Here is a 21,337-nt window from a genome sequence, read left to right as displayed (position 1 = left end):
TAATATCAAAAGAGTATTTTTGCTTACAAGCACATGTAATAATGGCTAAACAGCAAGTTACTAGAAAGGATTACCCATTTCAGTAATAGGCTTTGTTGGCTTTGATAATGCTTTTACAAGTGAAGTTAATTCAGCTATTTTAATGTGGCATTAACCTGCTTATAGTAAAGGTGAGTTTTTTTGAGACAAACAAAAATGATTTTTAATTTAATTCTTTTGATTCCTTGAAACTAAAACAGGACCAGTAAGAAGACCTAGCCTTCCTGGAGCACCAGGCAGAAAGGGCGATCAAGGTTCTGACGGCATCCCAGGTCCTAATGGACCCAGAGGAGATCTGGGTGAGCACAGTCTGATTTAATGCTTCATTTTCACCCTCAAAGATAAATCCTTTCATTTGAATGTTGCGGAAAATTCTCCGTGGTTTATGACACCGCCTGAAGTGGGACGGGCAATAAAATTCACAGGCATGTGTTAAAAAACCCCATCTGGTGGCCAATTTTGATGCAAAATTAAGAATATTGTGATTACCTGAGGAGTTTCACACAGTAGGTGCTTAGGGAATGGAAACCCTCACCTTTCTTTTGACAATGATTATCCGGCTGAGCACCTGTCAATGACCAGGGTCACTTGAACTACACTGTTTTCGCAGTTTTACAGCTATTGCCAATTTTCAGGAGGTAAATATAGAATAATTTCCAGTGAATGGCCATCCAGCATTATTTAAGATGAAACTTTGCAATTTATTAGATCTCAATTCCTCCCATTTATGCCAATGCAATCTCAAGGCTTTAGTCATTGTTCCTCTTGCAAAGGGACAGCATTAGAGCTGCGGCCTTACAGAGTCGGTGATGCAGCAGAAGAGTTGCTGCCTTACAGCGCCAGAGACCCGGGTACAATCTTAACTACGGGTGTTGTCTGTATGGAGTTTGGACGTTCTCCCTGTGACTGCATGGGCTTTTTCCGGGTGCTCCGGTTTGCTCCCAGACTCCAAAGACGTGCAGGTTTGGAGGTTAATTGGCTGCTGTAAATTGTTCCTAGTTGGCAGGATAATGTTAGTGTACAGGGTGATTGCTGGTTGGCACAAACTCGGTGGGCCGAAGGGCCTGTTACCACGCTGTATCTCTGGAGACTAAAGTCTAAACCCATGTCTGCACCCTAAAGGAATCTCAGTTTGACTTCAATGCCCAGGTTATTGATTAATTGGAACCTGGTGCTGAAGAAATTCCAACATGGGCAGTCACGGTGGCACAGCGGTAGAGTTGCTGCCTTACAGCAAAATGCAGCACCAGACACCCCCGTTCGATCCCGACTACGGGTGCTGTCTGTACGGAGTTTGTATGTTCTCCCCTTGATCTGCGTGGGTTTTCTCTGAGATCTTCGGTTTCCGTCCACACTCCAGGTTTGTAGGTTAATTGGCTTGTTTAATTGGCTTGATAAAATGTTAAATTGTCCAAGTTGGCAAAATGCAGACTACTGCCCTGCCGACTACAAAATTCACACGGTTCAGAAGGTTCATGGAAATGTTGTTCCTTCTCTCATGCATCACCAACTTTTGATCCCGTGTTTTTAGGAAAGTCTCGTCCTAGAAACACAGAAATAAATGCATTTTGGGACAAGTTCAGTAGAAACATTTGTTTTTTCTTTAACCCAATAGATTGCCGAGGCTGTGGAATTGTTAGAAATAGTGATTGAAGCAAAACATCTGTAAAGTTTTTATAAGCCGGGTAGGTGGGTGATTCAAGAAAAGGCAGATATTAGAAGCAGGTGAATTACTGTTGCTGTGGAGGATAACTGTCAGACTGAGTGAAATATTTCTATGTTGTAATTTCCTGTGACTCGAACCCAGAAAGAATAAAGCTGTAGCGTTAAGTGTACCTTCAAGAAGTGAACCTCAACTTGATTACTTTTGGCTTTAACCTGACTCTTGTTTCCCAGAGATTCCAATGAATTAACAACCCCAGTGAAAATTAAAATCAATCATGTTCAACGATTTAGAGTAAGGATGCAGTCTTTCAAGCATTGGTACGGATCCACCAACAATTTTCCCATACCCTTGATTTCAGAGCATTTTCTGGATTATCCGTTTTGCCGGGCCAGCAGAGGTCATGGCCTCAGGAGGGCTGAGATACCAGCAGACGGAGTCGGCTGGACATTGGCTATGTGAATGGGTCTGCCAGCTCCGGCTGGGCTAGAGTTCCAGAGGCCCTGGCCACAGGCGGCAGATTTGACCCGTTGATCCGCTGCAGAAGTTGGCTTTGGGAATGGATCTGCGGGCTCAGGCTGGGTCGGAGTTCTAGAGCCCCGGCTGCAGGCAGCAAATTAGACCGGCATGGATGTCCTGATGAGGATGAGATCGGCCGCCTCACCTGGCCACATTTTCGGGGGGATTTCCGGGAGGGTGGGGATTTTGTCTGGATTAATGAAGGGGCCAGACCACCAGTTGCCGGAATATCGGTGGGGGACCTGTATTATAGTTGTTTTGCAATCGAAATACAAATTCTTTATCTTTCTCGTTTGCTTTATCTACAGGACCTCCTGGAAGAGGAAAGAAAGGGAATCTTGGTCCTCCAGGGCCCCCAGGTCAGTGTCTGTCACAGTACAGTGGGCAATATCCAAGTACATTCTGGTAGCAAGTCTATCGTTTTCTGCCATGTATTTGTAACGATGGAGGTTTCCAAGCACATGTTGGTGGTTGGAACCTCCGCCCTTCCAAATGCATGGCAGAAAATTAATATACTTGTTATTCATTATTTTTAGTTTAGAGATACAGCATGGAAACAGGCCCTTCAGCCCACCAAGTCCACGCCGACCTTCGATCACCTGTTCACACTAGTTCTATGTCATCGCCAGTGCCGGATTTACATATAAGCTAAACAAGCTATAGCTTAGGGCCCCCACTTTCTAGGGGGCCCCCCGAAAAAATTGATTGGCCTCGAGGTCTAGGGGGGCCTCCGGCCAAGGCAGAACACCTACCGTTCAACTCTGGGCGGCCCCCCTCTCTATCTCTCTCTCTCTCTCCATCTCCCCCCGCTATCCGTGTCCGGGCCGCCGGGCTCCGCTCGCTCCTCAACCGCCGGCACGGCAGGCCGCCTTGCACATGCGCACAACCACGGCCAGCACATCATCAGCCGCCCTGCGCATGCGCACTGCAACGGCAACTGGTCGGCGCTGGGCACTTTCTCCCTCGCTTTGAATTGTGGGAGATTTGGCCGCCATGGCTGTCCGGTCGTTGGGGGCCTCACAAGTGGAACAGCTTAGGGCCTCTCTTCATCTAAATCCGGCACTGGTCATCGCACTTTCTCGTCCGCTCTCTACACACCAGGGGCAATTTCATAGAGGCCAATTAACCTCCGAACCAATATGTCTTTGGGATGTGGGAGGAAACCAGAGCACCCAGAGGAAACCCACGTGGTCACTGGGAGAACGTGGAAACTGTACACAAGACAGCACCCAAGGTCAGGATTGAACCGGGGGTCCCCGGCAATGAGAGGCTGCGCCACTGCGTCATCCTAAATGATATGGTCTGAAATACTCGCTGTCAAAATGTGTTCAGGTGAGTATTCCCCAGCTAGATAACAAAATGTCAGAAGTTATCATTGGTCTTAAATTCAAACAGGTGCCAAAGGAGATGTGGGCCCTCCTGGTGATGATAATGATGGGGGGCCTCCTGGTCCAGAAGGAGATCTAGGTCCCCAAGGCCCACGTGGACCTCCAGGTGAAACTGGCCCACCTGGTCTGGCCGGGATGAGCATTCAAGGTCCCAAAGGAAACCAAGGTCCTCATGGCACCCCTGGGCCAGCAGGTAAACTTTAATTAACAATGAAATAACTTCTATTTAAAAGGCCTGAGAAAAGTTGAGCCTTACATATGTGTGGATTTGGAGGTGAGATAAGAAAATATCAAAGTAAAACCCAAATCTGAGGTCAGCCTCCTCAAAGTCACATCCCCCAACTTACATGATGTAAGTTGAGGGATGTGAGTTGAGAGTGATGATGAGAGCAGATACAATAGTGGCATTTAAGACATTTGAATATGAGGGAACGGAAGGATGTAGATTATGTACAGGCAGATAAGAGTTAAGGGTCTGTCCCACTTGCATGCGATTGCGTGCGTTTGGCGCGACCAAACGGAAGCGGAGTTCGCGCTAAGTTCGCACGTGACGTCATTTGCGTCATGCTTACCAATCAGCTGGGCAGGAGGCGGGACGACTGAATTTGGGCGTCGCATGGCTTCGGGCGGTGATGTCATCATGCAACGCCACGCCGGTGACATCATCGCGCAACGCCACGCGCTAGGTGTACGCCGTCAAGATGCTGCGTACGACGTCAAGATGCTGCGTACGACCGCAATGCGCCAGCGTGCTGACAGGCCATTGGCGCGCGAAGATTTCGGCCACTGCAAGAATATCGGAGCCCCGCGCGATGTCGGGACCAGCTCCACACAACTCCGCCCTTCTAAGTGGGACCGGCCCCGCGCGGCCATACGGTGCCCGTACGCCTCAAGCGGCCACGAGGTTGCGTAATTTGGGAGCCATGGTCGCGTAAGTGGGACAGGCCTTTTAGTCTTGACATCGTGTTCGGCACAGACATAGTGGCCCAAAAGGCCTGTTCCTGTTCTATGTTCTATGTAACTCCCGTTGGGCATGTTTTTTGGATCTTGAGAATCCTGGCAGATCAAAAGGGCAATAGGGGAAGTATCCACAAGTTTTTATGTTAACAACCTATAGCCCAAAAGGAACAGGATCTTTGTCCCAGGAGCCAACAAGCTTTCATGGTGCTAGCTTCACATGTCCTTCATTGTCTTCCCATCCACCTCTATGTTGTTTTCTTACCCACAAGCCTCTGGTGAAGTTTCATCAACCAGCGATAGGTGAGACTTCTCAAGACGGGGCTCAGGAACTTTGCATTGTTGCTAATGCACTTGCTTTTAAGACAACTTTATGTCCAATACGGTTTTATATATACGTATTTGAGTGAATAACAATACTCCTGCTCACAATTATTTCAGTCAGTTGTCCATGTGTTACACATTTTGTATTTCTTTCGTCGCTTCCTTTATGAAGCAGATAATTGACTTTGAATATGGAATAATTGGAGAAACAGGTCTAACCAAATTAACAGAAGATAGACACAAAGTGCTGGAGAAACTCAGTGGGTTTGACAGCATCTCAGGAGAAGTCTGAAGAAGGGTTCCGACCCAAAACAACACCTATCGTTTTTTTCCAGAGATGCTGTCTGACCACACTGAGTTATTCCAGCACTTTCTGTCTATCTTCGGTATAAACCAGCATCTGCTGTTCCTCCCTATATTAACCAAATTAACCATTGCAGCCCGGCCACCATGTTAAATAAATATTATATCAGATGACTCCTCCGCTAAGTGAATAAAACTATGGGCACTTCAGCACAAAGGTAACCTATCCACATAGGGCCAGCTTTTGTATTCATATATTTGTGGATTCTTCTTCTATTGCTTTATTTGTGGCTAGCGATGACTGGTCCATGTTCGCCACTGACCTATAGAAAGTCTGCACTTGTATTGCATCATCCTCCTCCTTATTACTTGTGCTCCCAAGCTAGTCTTAACCTCCATGACAAGTCTACAGACATTGTGCACATCTGAAGAAAGGTCCGAACCCAAAACGTCACCTATCCATGTTCTCCACGGATACTGCCTGACCTGCTAGGTTACCCCAGCACTTTGTGCCTTTTTTTTAGCACATCAATGCTGCTTTGAGTGTCGGGGAGGGGAAGGGGGGTTAAGGAGGTAGTGGTGGCGAGAATAAGTCCCGCCAAGAAGTTGTCAAAAACTTTGAATGCTTCTGAATGTGAAACAATCAGAAAATATTCTACAACTACCAAATTTAATATGTTGAAAGATTAAAAAATTAAAACCTTAATGTAAACCAAATGTAAATGAACTATAACTTACCTTTGTCCCTTGTAACAGAAAATTTGGAATTTCCACAATATCTTTTCCACTATGTATTATCTAATGTTGGAGTGCTTTCTTGAAAGATTTTAAGACAACTAAACTGACAGCTGTTTCAGGTCTTTGTATTGAAATCCCAAGTTGATGTCCTTCTTCTTGTGTATGGCGTGCACAACCTAAAGTTGTAGGACAACTTGTTCTATTTGATCTTATTTGATTGTGCATGCCAGGTTGATTGCATTTGTCGAAACAGGGCGGGCCACGTGAAGGTTGCAATCTCCCACCCCAAGTTGCTGTCCCAAGTTACACAAATATTTGCGAGTTACAATACTAGTTTCCTGCAAACCTCAGGCTAATACTGCCTTCGTAGGATTTTAAAGGGCTTCAACAACTTTCTCGACTATCTTTACCTCAGTTTTACTCTTGTATGCAGACTTTAAAAATGGTGCCAAAACATGGCGCCTCTTGCATGTGGGCTCAGTGGACTATTTCTGTACACTTGCTAAGCGATTATCTGGGGTATGGCAATATTCTACTGGACTTTATATGAGAAAGAATGTCACCATATTAGCACTTCGCAAATGTGACAATTGGTTTACAAAAAAGAACCACAAAGTGCAGGAGTAAAGGGCCTGTCCCACTTGGCCGCCATTTGCGCGTCACGCAGATGGCGCGCGAAGATTTTGTACATCACAAAATCCTGCGACGTCACTGCCTATGTCATCACGCACCATGCGTGCGACGTGACACGTAAATGATGTCGCGTAAATTACGCGCAAATGACGGCCACGTGGGACAGGCCCTTAACTCAGCAGGTCAGGCAGCATCTCTGGAGAACATGTGGAAGTGGCATTTAGGGCCAGGACACTTCTTCAGACGGGGTTATCTAAAATTAGTCTGAAGAAGGGTCCCAACCCAAAACGTCACCTTTCCATATTCTTCAGATATGTCACCAGACCCACTGAGTTACTCCAGCATCCTGTGTCATTTTATTCAAGATATTATGTTTCAACCCGATTGCTTTTAGAATGTAATAAAATGAAATTGCAGATGCTGGTTTATACCAAAGGTAGACACAAAGTGCTGGAGTAACATAGCGGGTCAGGCAGCATCCCTGGAGAAAATGGATAGGTGAGCTTTTGAGTTGGAACCCTTCTAGAAATTGATTTTAGAACCTGATTTCTAATGAGTCAATTTGACCATGGTTCTTCCTTCTATCTTCAGGTAACCGTGGGCCGAAAGGATTGCGCGGTGAATCAGGATGGGGCAATCTAAAAGGAGATAGGGGCTCATGTGGTGTCCCAGGAATTCCTGGCAATCCAGGTGACAGAGGTGACACGGGTCCTCCAGGACAACCGGTGAGAAGTTTGCAATATCATCTGTGTTCTTGACACTCTCTTTTTGTCATGAAAGAAAGATAGAGAGTGAGAAGGGAAAGTTTTAAGCTGAGAGGGGAAACGTTTAATGTGAGAGGGGAAAGATTTAATAGGGACCCGAGGGGTAACGTTTTCACAAAGATGTTGGTGGGTATATGGAACAAGCTACAAAAAGGAGGTAGTTGAAGCAGGTACGGTGACAACATTTAAAAGACAGTTGTAGAAACAAGGAACTGCAAATGCTGATTTACAAAAAAAGACAGAAAGCCTCTCAGTAACTCAGCGGGTCAGGCAGCATCCCTGGAGAACATGGTTAGGTGACGTTTTGGGTCGGGGCCCTTCTTCTGACAGGTCACAGTTGAAAGGCATTTGAACAGGTCCAAGGATAGGAACGATTTAGAGGGACATGGGTAAAACGCAGGCAGGTGGCTAAAGGGCCTAAGACTATATGACTGCATAAGCAGTTAGGCCAAAGGGCCTGTCTCCATGCTGTATGACTTTGGTATGACATGCTGTAAGGCAGAGATCATTATTTCGGCCTGTTGTAAGTAAGGATGCAGGGGAGGGAATGGCTTTGACTTTTGGAATACATCCACCTCTCAAAGCAATGTTGACATTATGATGAGGCACGATATTGTAATAAGATATCGGCATCCTTGTAATCAAGCCTAGGGTAGTCAGACATTGAATCTAATTGTGGAAGGTAACTCGTGTGATATGCCTACTTTTCTGATATGTGCTGGAGGTGTTTGAGACTCGTAGAACATAGAAGGGAACAGCACAGGAACATGCGTGTTTTATTTAGTTTAGTTTAGAGATGCAGCACGGAAACAAGCCTTTCATAAACCATTAAACTTTGACCCTCTCACCTTAAAGCAGCATCCCAGCATTTACACTCTTAGCTGTTTTCACTACATTATATTGAGGTTAAATGTTCAAGGCTAGTATGTGTGATGAATGTGGAATAATCTAAAAAAGGTGTAGTCTATAGCCCACGTACAGTTGAAGGTGCAGATTAACAAAGTCCTGTTGTAGGCACAAGAAGCTGCAGATGCTGGAATCTGGAGCACCAAGGAGTCTGCTGGATGAGCTCAGCGGGTCAAGCAGTATCTGTGGGGAAGGGGTAAGGAAATGTCAAAGATTCAGGTCAAAATCCTACATCAGGACTTCCGGTGGCTGCTATGAAGCAGTGAAGGCAGCTGCACTGAGCTCTCCTCCAGACAAATCGTGTTTAAAGTCAACTCCCATGCCAGGATCGGGTTAAAAAATCTTATCAGGTTTGCTGAACGTCGAGGGTAATGACTCCATCAAACGGTACCGGTGGATTTGGGATTTAAAACGATCTTATCGTAAAAACTGGATGAGAAAGAGAAGAGGTCAGAGAGGACCCAAGAAGACTACAATCAGTTTCTAGCTCCAAAAAGCTCTGGATGAGCTTGAAACCACCCCGGAACTCACTTTTGAAAGTCTGGAAGAGGAGCTGGAACCTCAACAACCTACAAGCGATATGGCTGCGAGAAGTGATACAAAGGAGAAAGAAATGAAAAGCTGGGAAGAAACGGTAAGAGCTAATATTCTTAAAGACATTACTAAAGATCTTCAGAAGCAATTTGCCAAAATGAATTCTACAATTCAGAACAACTTCTCCACTATGGAGGGCAATCTTCCTAAGAAAATTGATAATAGCTGCGGCGAAGTAAAAGAGCTTTATGTAGCCCTGAACCAGCAGTTTAAAGATTTGGAGTCCAGGACTGCGAAGGAATTGGAAAGTATGCAGAAAGATTATAACAGTAAACATGACACCCTGCTGAAGCAATTAACAGACTCGGAAAAATTGATGGAAGAGATGGATGGTGAAATGGAACAGATGAGCCAAGAAATACAAGGGCTGAAAAAACAACACGATACGAATTGGGAGCTAACGAATAAACTGAATGTGAAATGTCAAGATTTAGAGGCCAGGTCAAGGAGGCAAAATTTGAGAATAGTAGGAGTTAAAGAGGGTGCTGAACACGGCCTTCAAATGCGTGATTTTATTACTAATCTACTTAAAGATGTTTTCAAACTTCCAGAAAAACCAAAGATAGATCTGGCTCATCGAGTGGGTCGCTTCCAAAAACATGATAATGCTAAACCAAGGCAAATTATTGTAAAGTTCCTGGATATTTCAACTTTGGAAACTCTTTTAAAGAAGATAACCTATGGAGAAAATCTTACATTTGCTGATAATATCGTAAGATTCTACAGGGATTATCCTCGGGAAATTTTGGCAAAAAGACGCGAGTTTAAAAGGGCAAGCAGTATTTTATATGGACATTCTGAAGTTCGTTATGGCGTGATCTATCCAGCGAAAATGCTAATTGCGTTTAAGGGCAAGCAACGCTCATTCACGGACCCGGACTCTGCAAATACGCCCAGGAGATTTTAAACAAAATTCAAGGAGGAACATAGACATTTTATCTGTGGAACTTTGTTTTTTCTGTTTCAATTAAGACACTAGAATGCTTCAGACGGTTACCAGACAGGCTTATCTGGCAAGAATGTGTTGTTCAATAACAGAGGCCGAATTAAACTTCTGAACTGAAAGCACAGATGGAAGCTCAAGGTCGCAAGCTCGTCACCAAACCCCTCAGCACGGAGATCTATGAGACCGTCTCCTTTTGAAATGGCCATGATATGAGGCATCTGTTCCACACTATATGACCTATTATTTATATATATATAACTAACCCACTAATTAACCACTTACGCGCAATAAACTCAACTAACGTTAAAGGCGTAATGTACTATACTAACACGACTAACTATATAGCAGGAAGGATGGGGGAGGTTAGACATATATTTTAAATACTAAATACTAATTATGAATTAATTAACATACAGGTAAAAGAAAAGTGTAATTATTGACGAGGTACTTTAACCCATAATTTCTTTTATTTTAATCCAAATCTTCTACCTTCCCTTATTTTATTTTATTTTAAACTGTTCAGCGATTAACTGACCTGATATGATAATTTTGGTAACAATTAGAAGGAACCGACTAACGTTGGGTCAAATTCTAATAGGGGGATAAGGCCCAGTGCATAATCTCATCGACGGAGGTCAATTTAAAAACAAACCTAGCTACCTTAGGTGGCTTTTTTGTAATTTATCGCTTTTTTGATAAATTACATTCACTTTTTTTGTTTATTCACAATTATGTGTTGTATGACTTAATAATTTTTATGTACACTTTATTTTATGTTTTTCTCTTTCCCTTAATTATGTTTAATAGTGTCAGGAGATGTAAAACTACTGTAGAAATTATGAAGGACAACTCTGGATTCGGGATTCCGAGGTACTTGGCTGCATCACATGAATCATACAGTCTGGTAATAATAGCCAATGCAAGATAATAGTCGAATAAATATCGGAGGTCTCACCTTCTGTAGTTGGAACATCAGAGGTGCGAATGAGCCAATTAAGAGGGGTAAAATTCTGGCACGATTAAAATCATTAAATATGGATATTGCTTTCCTACAAGAGACACATCTGAAACAACAAACTCAGATCAGATTAAGGGCAAATTGGATAGGTCAAACCTATTACTCCTCATTCACCTCTAAAGCAAGAGGCACGGCTATTATAATTCGGAAGGGTATACCTTTTAAATTAAAGAAATCTATATCTGATAAAGAGGGAAGATATGTTATAGTCACGGGAGAAATTTACAATACACCATTAACTATGATAAATATTTACGCGCCTAATTTTGATAACCCACAATTTTTTAGGAAAATAATAGATTTAATCGCAGAGCATAATTATCAAAATATAATAATGGGGGGAGATTTTAACTGTGTTATAGATCCATACTTAGATAAATCAATAAAGCTAGGGAAGCGTCTTGTTAAAACTAAGACCTGTGAATTTTTAAATACTTATATAAAAAATAATAACATAGCTGATATTTGGAGAATAGCAAATCCAAGTGGTAGGGAATACTCATTTTATTCATCGGTTCACAAAACTTATTCGCGAATTGACTATTTATTATTGGACACAAAATTAATCCCGTATACGAATAAACCATCATATCATAATAGTATTATTTCTGATCATTCACCATTGACTTTTATACTTAAAATTGAGGGAATGCCGAGTATAAAACCTTTTTGGAGATTCAATGTACATATATTAAATAACCCGCAGGGTTATGAGTATATAAAAGAACAAATAAAACTTTTTTTCGAAATAAATGACACGCCGGATATTTCTGCACCGCTATTATGGGAAACCTTCAAGGCATATATTCGCGGTGTCATAATTTCTTACCAAAGTTTTCAAAATAAGGAAAATAAAAGAGAACTTCAGCGGATAGAACAGAAAATAAAACTACTAGAACTGGACAATGCAACTGACCCAACCATAAATAAACATAATAAGATAACTTTATTGAAATATAAAGTCAATAGAATACTATCGGCTAGAGTAATAAGATTATTCCAAATTACAAAACAAGCACACTTCGAATTTGGGGATAAGCCACATAAACTACTTGCGAGGCAACTGAAGCAACGAGAAAAGGAAAAAACTATTACTGAAATTAAATCGGATAAGGGTGAGTTTTTAACACTGCCTAAGGATATTAATAAGAGGTTTGCCCAATTTTATCACAATTTATATACATCTAAAATAAATACAGATGTAAGTAAAATTACAAAATTTTTAGATAATTGCAAGCTCCCAAAATTGGATAGTTTAGAACAAGAGCAATTAGGAGCACGGATTACTAATGAAGAAATAAAACAAATAATAAACTCACTGAAAAATGGGAAGACCCCAGGACCAGACGGTTTTAGTAATGAATTTTATAAAAGATTTCAGGAGTCAATTGTACCAAGATTATTCAATTAATACACGCAGGCTTATACTGAAAATAAACTACCAGAAACCCTAGCAGAAGCAACAATAACACTTATACCAAAAAAAGATAAAGATTTAGATGAACCGGGTTCTTATAGAGCTATTTCACTACTAAATACGGATCAGAAAATTGTAGCAAAGATTCTAGCTAGAAGGCTAAATAATTATATTAACAATTTAATAAATACGGATCAAACGGGATATATACCCAAAAGACAATCATTTAATAATTTGAGAAGGCTTTTCAATATAATGTACTCTCATAATGAGGACAATGAAGATATTTCAGTTGTCACGCTGGATGCAGAGAAGGCATTTGATCAAGTAGAATGGCAGTATTTATACAAGGTACTCCAAAAATTCAATATGGGAGAGAATTTTATTAGATGGGTTAAACTACATTACGATAGACCTACGGCAAGAATACTAACTAACAATACGCTATCTCCAAAATTTCACTTATCAAGGGGTAATAGGCAAGGGTGTGCCTTATCACCATTGCTATTTACCCTTATGATAGAACCGTTGGCCGAAAGGATTAGAAATCACCCGAATATTCACGGATATAACACTAAGGACTCAAAGAATAAAATTTCACTATATGCTGATGATATCCTTTTATATATTACTAATACACAAACGAGTATACCCACCTTATTAACACTAATTGAGGAATTCGGCTCTTTTTCAGGATATAGAATAAATTGGAATAAAAGCGAAATTATGTCTTTAAAACCACAGGATTCGAGACACTTACTAAAATTCCCCTTCAAAATTGCAACAGAAAAATTCAAGTATCTGGGTATTCAAATTACCAGAAGACACAAATCATTATTTAGTGCCAATTTTATACCACTATTAAATAAACTGAATGATATGATTAAATTTTGGAAAACGCTTCCGCTCTCATTGATAGGTAGAATTAACGCTATAAAAATGACTTTCTTACCACAATTAATATATTTGTTTCAAGCAATCCCAATATATATTCCAAAATATTTTTTCAAAAAACTAGGTTCCACTATCACTAATTTTATATGGGATTACAGAACACATAGAATTCAACGAACGCATTTGTGCAAATCTAAAGAAGTTGGGGGTTTATCATTACCTAACTTTATGTATTACTACTGGGCAGTGCATATTAAGAACATAATGTACTGACTGGATAGTTCCACTCAGCAGTTGGAGTGGATAAGAATGGAGAAAGAGGAGTGCTATCCGCACGATATAGGAACGATCTTGCTCTCACCGATAAAATTGAATAGTATAATATATAAGAAGAACCCAATTATTCACAATATAATAAGAATTTGGAAACAAATAAAAGTATCCTTGAAATTAAATAATTTATCAGTACTAACCCCACTATTGAACAACCCCGCATTCAAACCTTCTCTCATCGACAACACATATCAACAATGGGATAGACTGGGGATTAGGAAAGTAGGGGATATGTATGAATTGGGCAAACTGTTATCATTTCAACAATTAAAATTAAAATTTAAATTGAAGGATAATCAATATTTTAAATATATACAGGTATGTGACTTTATGAAGAAATATACACATAGATTTCAAACTATATTTTTAGACCCTTTAGAAGAAGCAATGAATATTAAGGCTGATTCACAAAAATTAATATCATACTTTTATAATAATATATTATATAGAGAATCACCCTCAACAGAAGCACTAAGGGAAGATTGGGAACATGAGCTAATGATAAAGATCTCGAAGGATAGATGGGAAAAGTATTTGATGAATACACATAACTGTTCTATTAATGCAAGACATAATTTAATTCAATTCAAATTATTACATAGACTATATTATTCAAAAACGAGGTTGAATAAATTTTATCCAAACGTCTCTCCCAGATGCGATAAATGTTTGTTTCAAAACGCTAATATAACACATTCATTTGTAGGATGTACAAAGTTGAATAAATTTTGGAGTGATATATTTGATATATTTACAAAGCTCTTCAAGTCAAGAATAGAACCCAAAATGGAATGGATTATATTTGGAATAATAGGAGAAGATACCAATTTAAATAAAGACCAAAATGTTTTTTTTAATTATGGGTTAATAATTGGAAAGAAATTGATACTTAAATTTTGGAAAAATACAACCATACCAACTGTTAAAATGTGGATTAGGAATATGATGGACATAGCACGCCTTGAAGAAATGAGACTCCGACTAATAGATAAATATGACCAATTCTTAAGGAGTTGGTCTCCTCTCATCGACTTTTTGGAATCATGTGATGCAGCGGTACCATAAGGATTGCTGATTTCAGTTCATGACGTGGATAGATCTACATCTCCGAATATAGATTTGAAAAATTCTCTCTTTTAAGGGGCCTTCTCTTCTATTTCTACTTTCCACTTTTTATTTTTTATTTTATTTTTTTATTTTTTATATACACACTTCACGTTTTTCTACTCTCTACCATCTATTTTTCCACTTTTTCCCCTTTCTATTGTTTTCTTTTTCTTGTCTTGCTTACTTCCTTCTCATAACATAAAACTAGAGGTTGTACATAGAATGGATTACGGTATGACATAGTTGGCACCTAAAATTAGGTGCCACTGTATTGTTTTGTACTGTATTAACTTCTAATAAAATAAACAAAACAAAAAAACAAAAACAAAATCTACATCAGGACTGAGCGTGGAGAGGGAAAATAGCCAGAGTAAAGAGAAGGGGGTAATTGTGAGACAGGGGGGATTAGATCAACTCCCCCCCCCCCCCCCCCCCCCTCTCTCTCTCCATCTCCACTCCACATTCAGCCCCGTTGCAGGGTTTCGGACCGAAACGTCAACCATTCCCTTCCCCCACAGATGCTGCCCGACCTGCTGAGCTCCTCCTGAGAATTTGCTCGTGTACACGGTGGGCGTGCAACTGATCTGCCCACCACCAGTAGCAACAGTTTATTCACTATTTTGATTCATCTCTCCTGTCAATTCTACAGGGAACCCCTGGTATTTCAGTTCCAGGTCCGAAAGGTCACCGTGGTGTAACTGGTACTCCCGGGTTCCCAGGTAATGCGACAAGAATATTTATCTTTCCTGATCTAAGAAATATTATTGTAATGTTTTATGAATGTGGCAAACGCAGGCAAAATTTGTAAAGTGGCAGATTTTGAAACATTGGCAAAGAATGCAAGAATGTGAAAAAATCTGACCACTCCATGGGAAATTTATTTTCACCTTAGGATGACAAGAGCAGAATGTTTGCCACTTGTAGAGACTATTGATTTTAACTTGCTGTGATTGCTTTTATTCATACACGAGACGTTGCCAGCACTGGCAAGGCCAGCTTGTATTATCCATCCTGGTCCCATTGACATTTGAACTGGGTGGCGAGCCAGGCCATTTCACATGCCACATTCTCGGCTAAGATCAACTTGGTGAACAAGCTGAGCATTCACTGAGTCCATTTGCTACAATTTAATATTTGGTCTGACAGGTCAGGCTGAGCTTGTCCTCCACCAAAGAAAAAAAGGGAAATAAAAACAATCTGTGACTATTGCTAAAAATAAAAAATTATGGGATTGGGGGTAATATATTAGCATGGGTAGAGGATTGGCTAACAAATAGGAAGCAGAGAGTGGGGATAAATGGTTCATACTCGGGATGGCAACCGGTAACTAGCGGGGTTCCGCAAGGGTCGGTGCTGGGACCCCAGTTGTTCACAATTTATATAAATGATTTGGAGGAGGGAACCAAGTGTAATATATCAAAATTTGCGGACGATACAAAAATGGGAGGAAAAGTAGGGGATGAGGAGGATAGGAAGAGTCTGCAAAAGGATATAGATAAGCTAGGTGAGTGGGCAACAACTTGGCAGATGAAATTTAATACTAATAAATGTGAAGTCATTCACTTTGGGAAAAAAAATGATAGGGCAAGTTATTTTCTAAATGAGGAGGAGCTGCGTTGTAATGCAACGCAAAGGGATCTAGGGGTATTAGTACATGAATCACTAAAAGTTAGTATGCAGGTGCAGCAAGCAATCAGGAAGGCCAATGGAGTTTTGGCCTTTATTGCTAGGGGGATTGAGTATAAAAACACGGAGGTCTTGCTGCAGCTGTACACAGTATTAGTGAGACCACATTTGGAATACTGTGTACAGTTCTGGGGTCCATACTTAAGAAAGGATGTACTAGCCCTGGAGGCAGTGCAGCGAAGGTTTACAAGATTAATTCCTGCAATGAGGGGATTGACATATGAGGAAAGGTTAAGTAGGCTGGAACTCTACTCTTTGGAGTTTTGAAGAATGAGAGGCGATCTCATTGAAACATATAAGATCGTGAGGGGCCTTGATCGGGTGGATGCACCGAGGATGTTCCCAATGATCGGGGAAACTAGAACTAGGGGACATAGTTGCAGAATAAGGGGGGGCTCTTTTAAAACTGAGATGAGGAAGAACTTCTTCACCCAGAGGGTGGTTAATTTATGGAATTCACTGCCCCAGGGAGCAGTGGAAGCAGAAACGTTAAATATATTTAAGTCTAAAATAGATGGTTTTTTAGCTGCCAAGGGGATAAGGGGCTACGGGGAGAGGGCAGGGATATGGACCTAGGTATGGTTAGTATAGTAAGACCTGAGTGATCTCCTGGACAAGTGTCGATCGCCTGGATTGGGGTCGGAGAGGAATTTCCCGGATTTTTTTTCCCGAATTGGACCTGGGTTTTTATCCGGTTTTTTGCCTCCCCCAGGAGATCACGCGGTTCTTGGGGTGGAGAGGGGTGATAGCGGTATAAAGGGGAGGGTAGTGTCTTGTGTTCTGTGTCTTGTGTCTACTGTTTGTGGGTAAGTGTGTCTGTTTAGTGTTCAGCCATGAGCGAATGGCGGTGCGGGCTCGACGGACCTGGTGGTCTACTCTCGCACCTACTTTCTATGTTTCTATGTTTCTATGTTTCAACATCACAGATGAACAACTGATGTAGACTGAGAAATCAAGTTAGCTGTAGTTGTAGATTTCAGTATTGAATTCAGAAGGCTGCAACATGCCCAGACAGAAGCTTGTGCTGGACATCATTGTCACAGTGCAGGAGGTCACAGACTGATAGTTCAGAGTGGGAGAGGGATAACCATGCTCTCACCAACTGCAGAGTGGTCCTGACCCATCTACCTCAATGGAGACCTTCAAACTATCTTTAATTGGATGTTACTGAACTTTATCTTGCACTAAATGTTATACCCTTTATCCTGTATCTGTACACCGTGGATGGATTGATTGTAGTCTTTTCGCTGACAGGATAGCACGGGACAAAAAAGATTTTCACGGTACACAGGACAATAATAATAAACTACACTAAACTAAATGGCTGGCAACAGGTGTCTCTTCTGGTGGAATAGTTGGACCAAACAGCCGATTTCTTTGTTGTATTTTCTTTGTAATTCTAAGTTCAATAATCTATCTGCTGCAGGTACACAAGGTGACAAAGGATCCCTGGGGCAGGTGGGAAATGCTGGCCCACCAGGACAGGTTGGAGAGCCAGGTAACTTTATAGATCAATGAATTTGAAGAGTTGGGGGAGATAATTAAAGTGATTGAGTCTTCAACTGAAATAGCTTGCAAGATATTTTCGGGGCTGAATTGTATGGTGCTGGAATTAGGCAGGGGAGCTACGATGCAGCCTAACCCATGGCAGTCCTTCAATACGGGCACTGGGTCAGCTTTGTTCATTGCCTGCTCATTTATGTGCATGCTGTTCATTGACTTACTGTCTCAGCATGGAGTGGTCAGGTCAGGGCAGGTGCAGGTGCAGCAAGCTCCAGTTGAAGCTAGTCCATGCTTCTCAAAGGAAGGGGTCTTGGGGTTGGGTGGGTGTTGGCTGGTATTCTGCACATTATTCTCACCCAGGACAAACAGGCCAATACTGCAACCTCAGATAGAGCAAGCTCCAAGATTTTCCATACTGTCCCAGAGACCCTGGTGAAGAAATTCTTCTTCTTCTTCTTCTTCCTCTTCTTCTTCTTCTTCTTCTTGCGTATGGCATGCACAGCTTAAAGTTGTAGGACAACTTCAAGTTCAAGTCCAAGTTAGTTTATTGTCATGTGTCCCTGTGTAGGACAATGAAATTCTTGCTTTGCTTAAGCACACAGAAAATAGTAGGCATTTACTACAAAACAGATAAATGTGTCCATATACCATGATATAAATATATACACACATGAATAAATAAACTGATAGTGCAAATAACAGAAAGTGGTTGGTAATAATCAGAGTTTTGTCCGAGCCAGGTTTAATAGTCTGATGGCTGAGGGGAAGTAACTATTCCTGAACCTGGTTGTTGCAGTCTTCAGGCTCCTGTACCTTCTACCTGAAGGTAGCAGGGAGATGAGTGTGTGGCCAGGATGGTGTGGGTCTTTGATGATACTGCCAGCCTTTTTGAGGCAGCGACTGCGATAAATCCCCTCGATGGAAGGAAGGTCAGAGCCGATGATGGACTGGGCAGTGTTTACAACTTTTTGTAGTCTTTTCCTTTCCAGGGCGCTCAAATTGCCGAACCAAGCCACGATGCAACCGGTCAGCATGCTCTCGACTGTGCACCTGTAGAAGTTAGAGAGAGTCTTCCTTGACAATCCGACTCTCCGTAATCTTCTCAGGAAGTAGAGGCGCTGATGTGCTTTTTTGATGATTGCATTAGTGTTCTCGGACCAGGAAAGATCTTCAGAGATGTGCACGCCCAGGAATTTGAAGCTCTTGACCCTTTCAACCATCGACCCGTTGATATAAATGGGGCTGTGGGTCCCCCTCCTACTCCTTCCAAAGTCCACAATCAGTTCCTTGGTTTTGCTGGTGTTGAGGGCCAGGTTATTGCGCTGGCACCATATGGACAGTTGCTCGATCTCTCTTCTGTACTCTGACTCATCCCCATCAGTGATACGCCCCACAATAGTGGTGTCGTCAGCGAACTTGATGATGGAGTTCGCACTGTGGTTCGCTACGCAGTCATGGGTATAGAGTGAGTACAGCAGGGGGCTGAGCACGCAGCCTTGAGGTGCTCCCGTGCTGATTGTTATTGAGGCTGATTTGATCTTATTTGATTGTGCATGCCAGGTTGATTGCATTCGTTGAAACAGGGCGGACCACGTGAAGGTTGCAATCTCCCACCCCGTGAAGAAATTCTGAATAGGAGACATGTCCTCTCCCTGGAGGGAATTGCGATTCCATATTCTTTATTACTTTATAACATGGAAAGTGGCCATTTGGCCCATCAAGTCTATGATGGCACACAGAGCAATCCTATCCCCACTAATTCCCCCTTATTTCCCTGACTCTCAATCTGAAGAAGGGTTTCGACCCATAACATCGCCTTTTCCTTTGCTCCAGAGATGCTGCCTGACCCCCTGAGTTACTCCAGCATTTTCTGTCTATCGCTGATCCCACATGTCTTCTGATTTACAAGCTGCTGGTGATGTAAACTAGCTCCTCTCTTTTTCCTCTGCACAACTCTGTCCTGGTGCATTTTGTCCTTTCAGATAGCTTTGATGTGCAATCTGAATAGGCACAAGAAAAGACCATAAAGGTGAAGGCATAATGTTACAATTTAACTCTCCTGGCTACCAACTCAAATACTGCCCTGGCATTCTGGTCAAACCTTTTAGATGACTTTCCAGAGATTATTGGCTGATGAGAGAATAACACGGGGTGTTTTCCTGAAGGAAACATTCTGCTGGAAAAGAAGGCTGATGGGTCTGGTGGCTTATGAGACCTGGTGCTTTGATGGGCACTACATGGACGAGACAAGTACCAACTTTGCATAAGACTTTGTGCCGAACTTTGAAACTCAAGATTTCCAGTGTGGAAACTGAGGGAAACTTTATAAGTAAACTTGTGGTCTCAAAGACAGACACTACAGTATTGCAGTACTAGCAGGAAATTGTGCAGGTTTTATTTGGTGCCTCGGTTGAGAATGCAGTCAGTTCTCTTTGAATAAAGAGACCCAGGGACCTCTCGCAGCAAACAGTAAGCGCTTCTAGTTCCAGCCTGAACGTTCGCAGTGCATGAAAGTCTATGACTGGGCCTGAAGAAGGGTCTCGACCCAAAATGTCATCCATTCCTTCTCTCCGGAGATGCTGCCTGTCCTGCTGAGTTACTCCAGCATTTTGTATCTACCCCATATTCAACTTCATATGTTCATTAGTGTTAGGAACAGAATTAGACCATTCGGCCCATCAAGTCTACACCACCATTCAATCGTGACTATCTGTCTTTCTCTCTCAACCCCATTCTAATGCCTTCTCATAACCCCGGACAGCCATACTAAGCAAGAATCTATCAATCTCCACCTTAAAAATATCCATTGACTTGGCCTCCACAGCTGTCCCCATAATCCCTGACACCCATACTAGAGTCATGGTCATAGAGTGATACATTGTGGAAACAGGCCCCTCGGCCCAACATGCCGCACCGGTCAACAATGTCCCAGCTACACTAGTCCCACTTGCCTGTGCTTGGTCCATATCCCTCCAACTCAGTCCTATCCATGTACCTGTCTACCTCTTGCAGCTTGTTCCCTGCACCCTTTGTGTGAAAAAGCTACCCCTCGGATTCCTATTAAATCTTTTTCAATTTACTCCTTAGTTCCCGAAACTCCTCCAGGGATCCACATGATCCCAGCTGCCCATTACCTGTCTCATGCATTCTTCTTGTTTTTGACCAACGCCTCAATTTCCCTCATCAGTCAAGCTTCCTTACGTTTGCCTGCTTTGCCTTCCACTCTAACGGGGACGTACTTATCCTTTCCCCTCAAATAACCTGCTCCAGTCAACTTGAGCGAGGCCTTCTCTCATGCACTCAAAGTTGGCCTTACCCCAGTTGAGCATTTGAACGCGTGGACCCTCTCGTCCCAATTCCTTTTGAGGAATTGCACCCCATGTAAACCCTTCACACTATGAATTTCCTAGTCTATATTGGGAAAGTTAAAATTCCCTACTACAACAATCTTATTTGACCAGCAGCTGTCTGCAATCTCCTGGCATATTTGTTCTTCAAATTCCCAATGACTATTCGGGGGTCTGTAGTACACCGCCAACAAGGTGATCATCCCTTTCTTGTTCCTCAGCTCCACCCATATAGCCTCACTAGACGAACCGTCCGTA

At 42.1% G+C, this 21,337-nt stretch overlaps 1 protein-coding gene across 1 annotated transcript in view; it reads left to right on the top strand.

The window, feature by feature from the left end:
* col4a3 (collagen type IV alpha 3 chain) overlaps positions 1-21,337 on the top strand; it is a 154,155-nt gene that overhangs the window by 122,377 nt on the left and 10,441 nt on the right. Inside the window, exons 40-45 of the mRNA XM_033031982.1 lie at positions 240-338; positions 2,530-2,580; positions 3,617-3,802; positions 7,156-7,289; positions 15,193-15,262; positions 17,656-17,727. Of these exons, the coding sequence (XP_032887873.1) occupies positions 240-338; positions 2,530-2,580; positions 3,617-3,802; positions 7,156-7,289; positions 15,193-15,262; positions 17,656-17,727 (612 nt within the window). The remainder of the gene's footprint in view (positions 1-239; positions 339-2,529; positions 2,581-3,616; positions 3,803-7,155; positions 7,290-15,192; positions 15,263-17,655; positions 17,728-21,337) is intronic.

Source organism: Amblyraja radiata, chromosome 13, assembly GCF_010909765.2.
Source record: "Amblyraja radiata isolate CabotCenter1 chromosome 13, sAmbRad1.1.pri, whole genome shotgun sequence".
In the NCBI taxonomy this organism is placed as follows: Eukaryota; Metazoa; Chordata; class Chondrichthyes; order Rajiformes; family Rajidae; genus Amblyraja; species Amblyraja radiata.
This window is presented reverse-complemented; position numbering and strand designations above follow the sequence as displayed.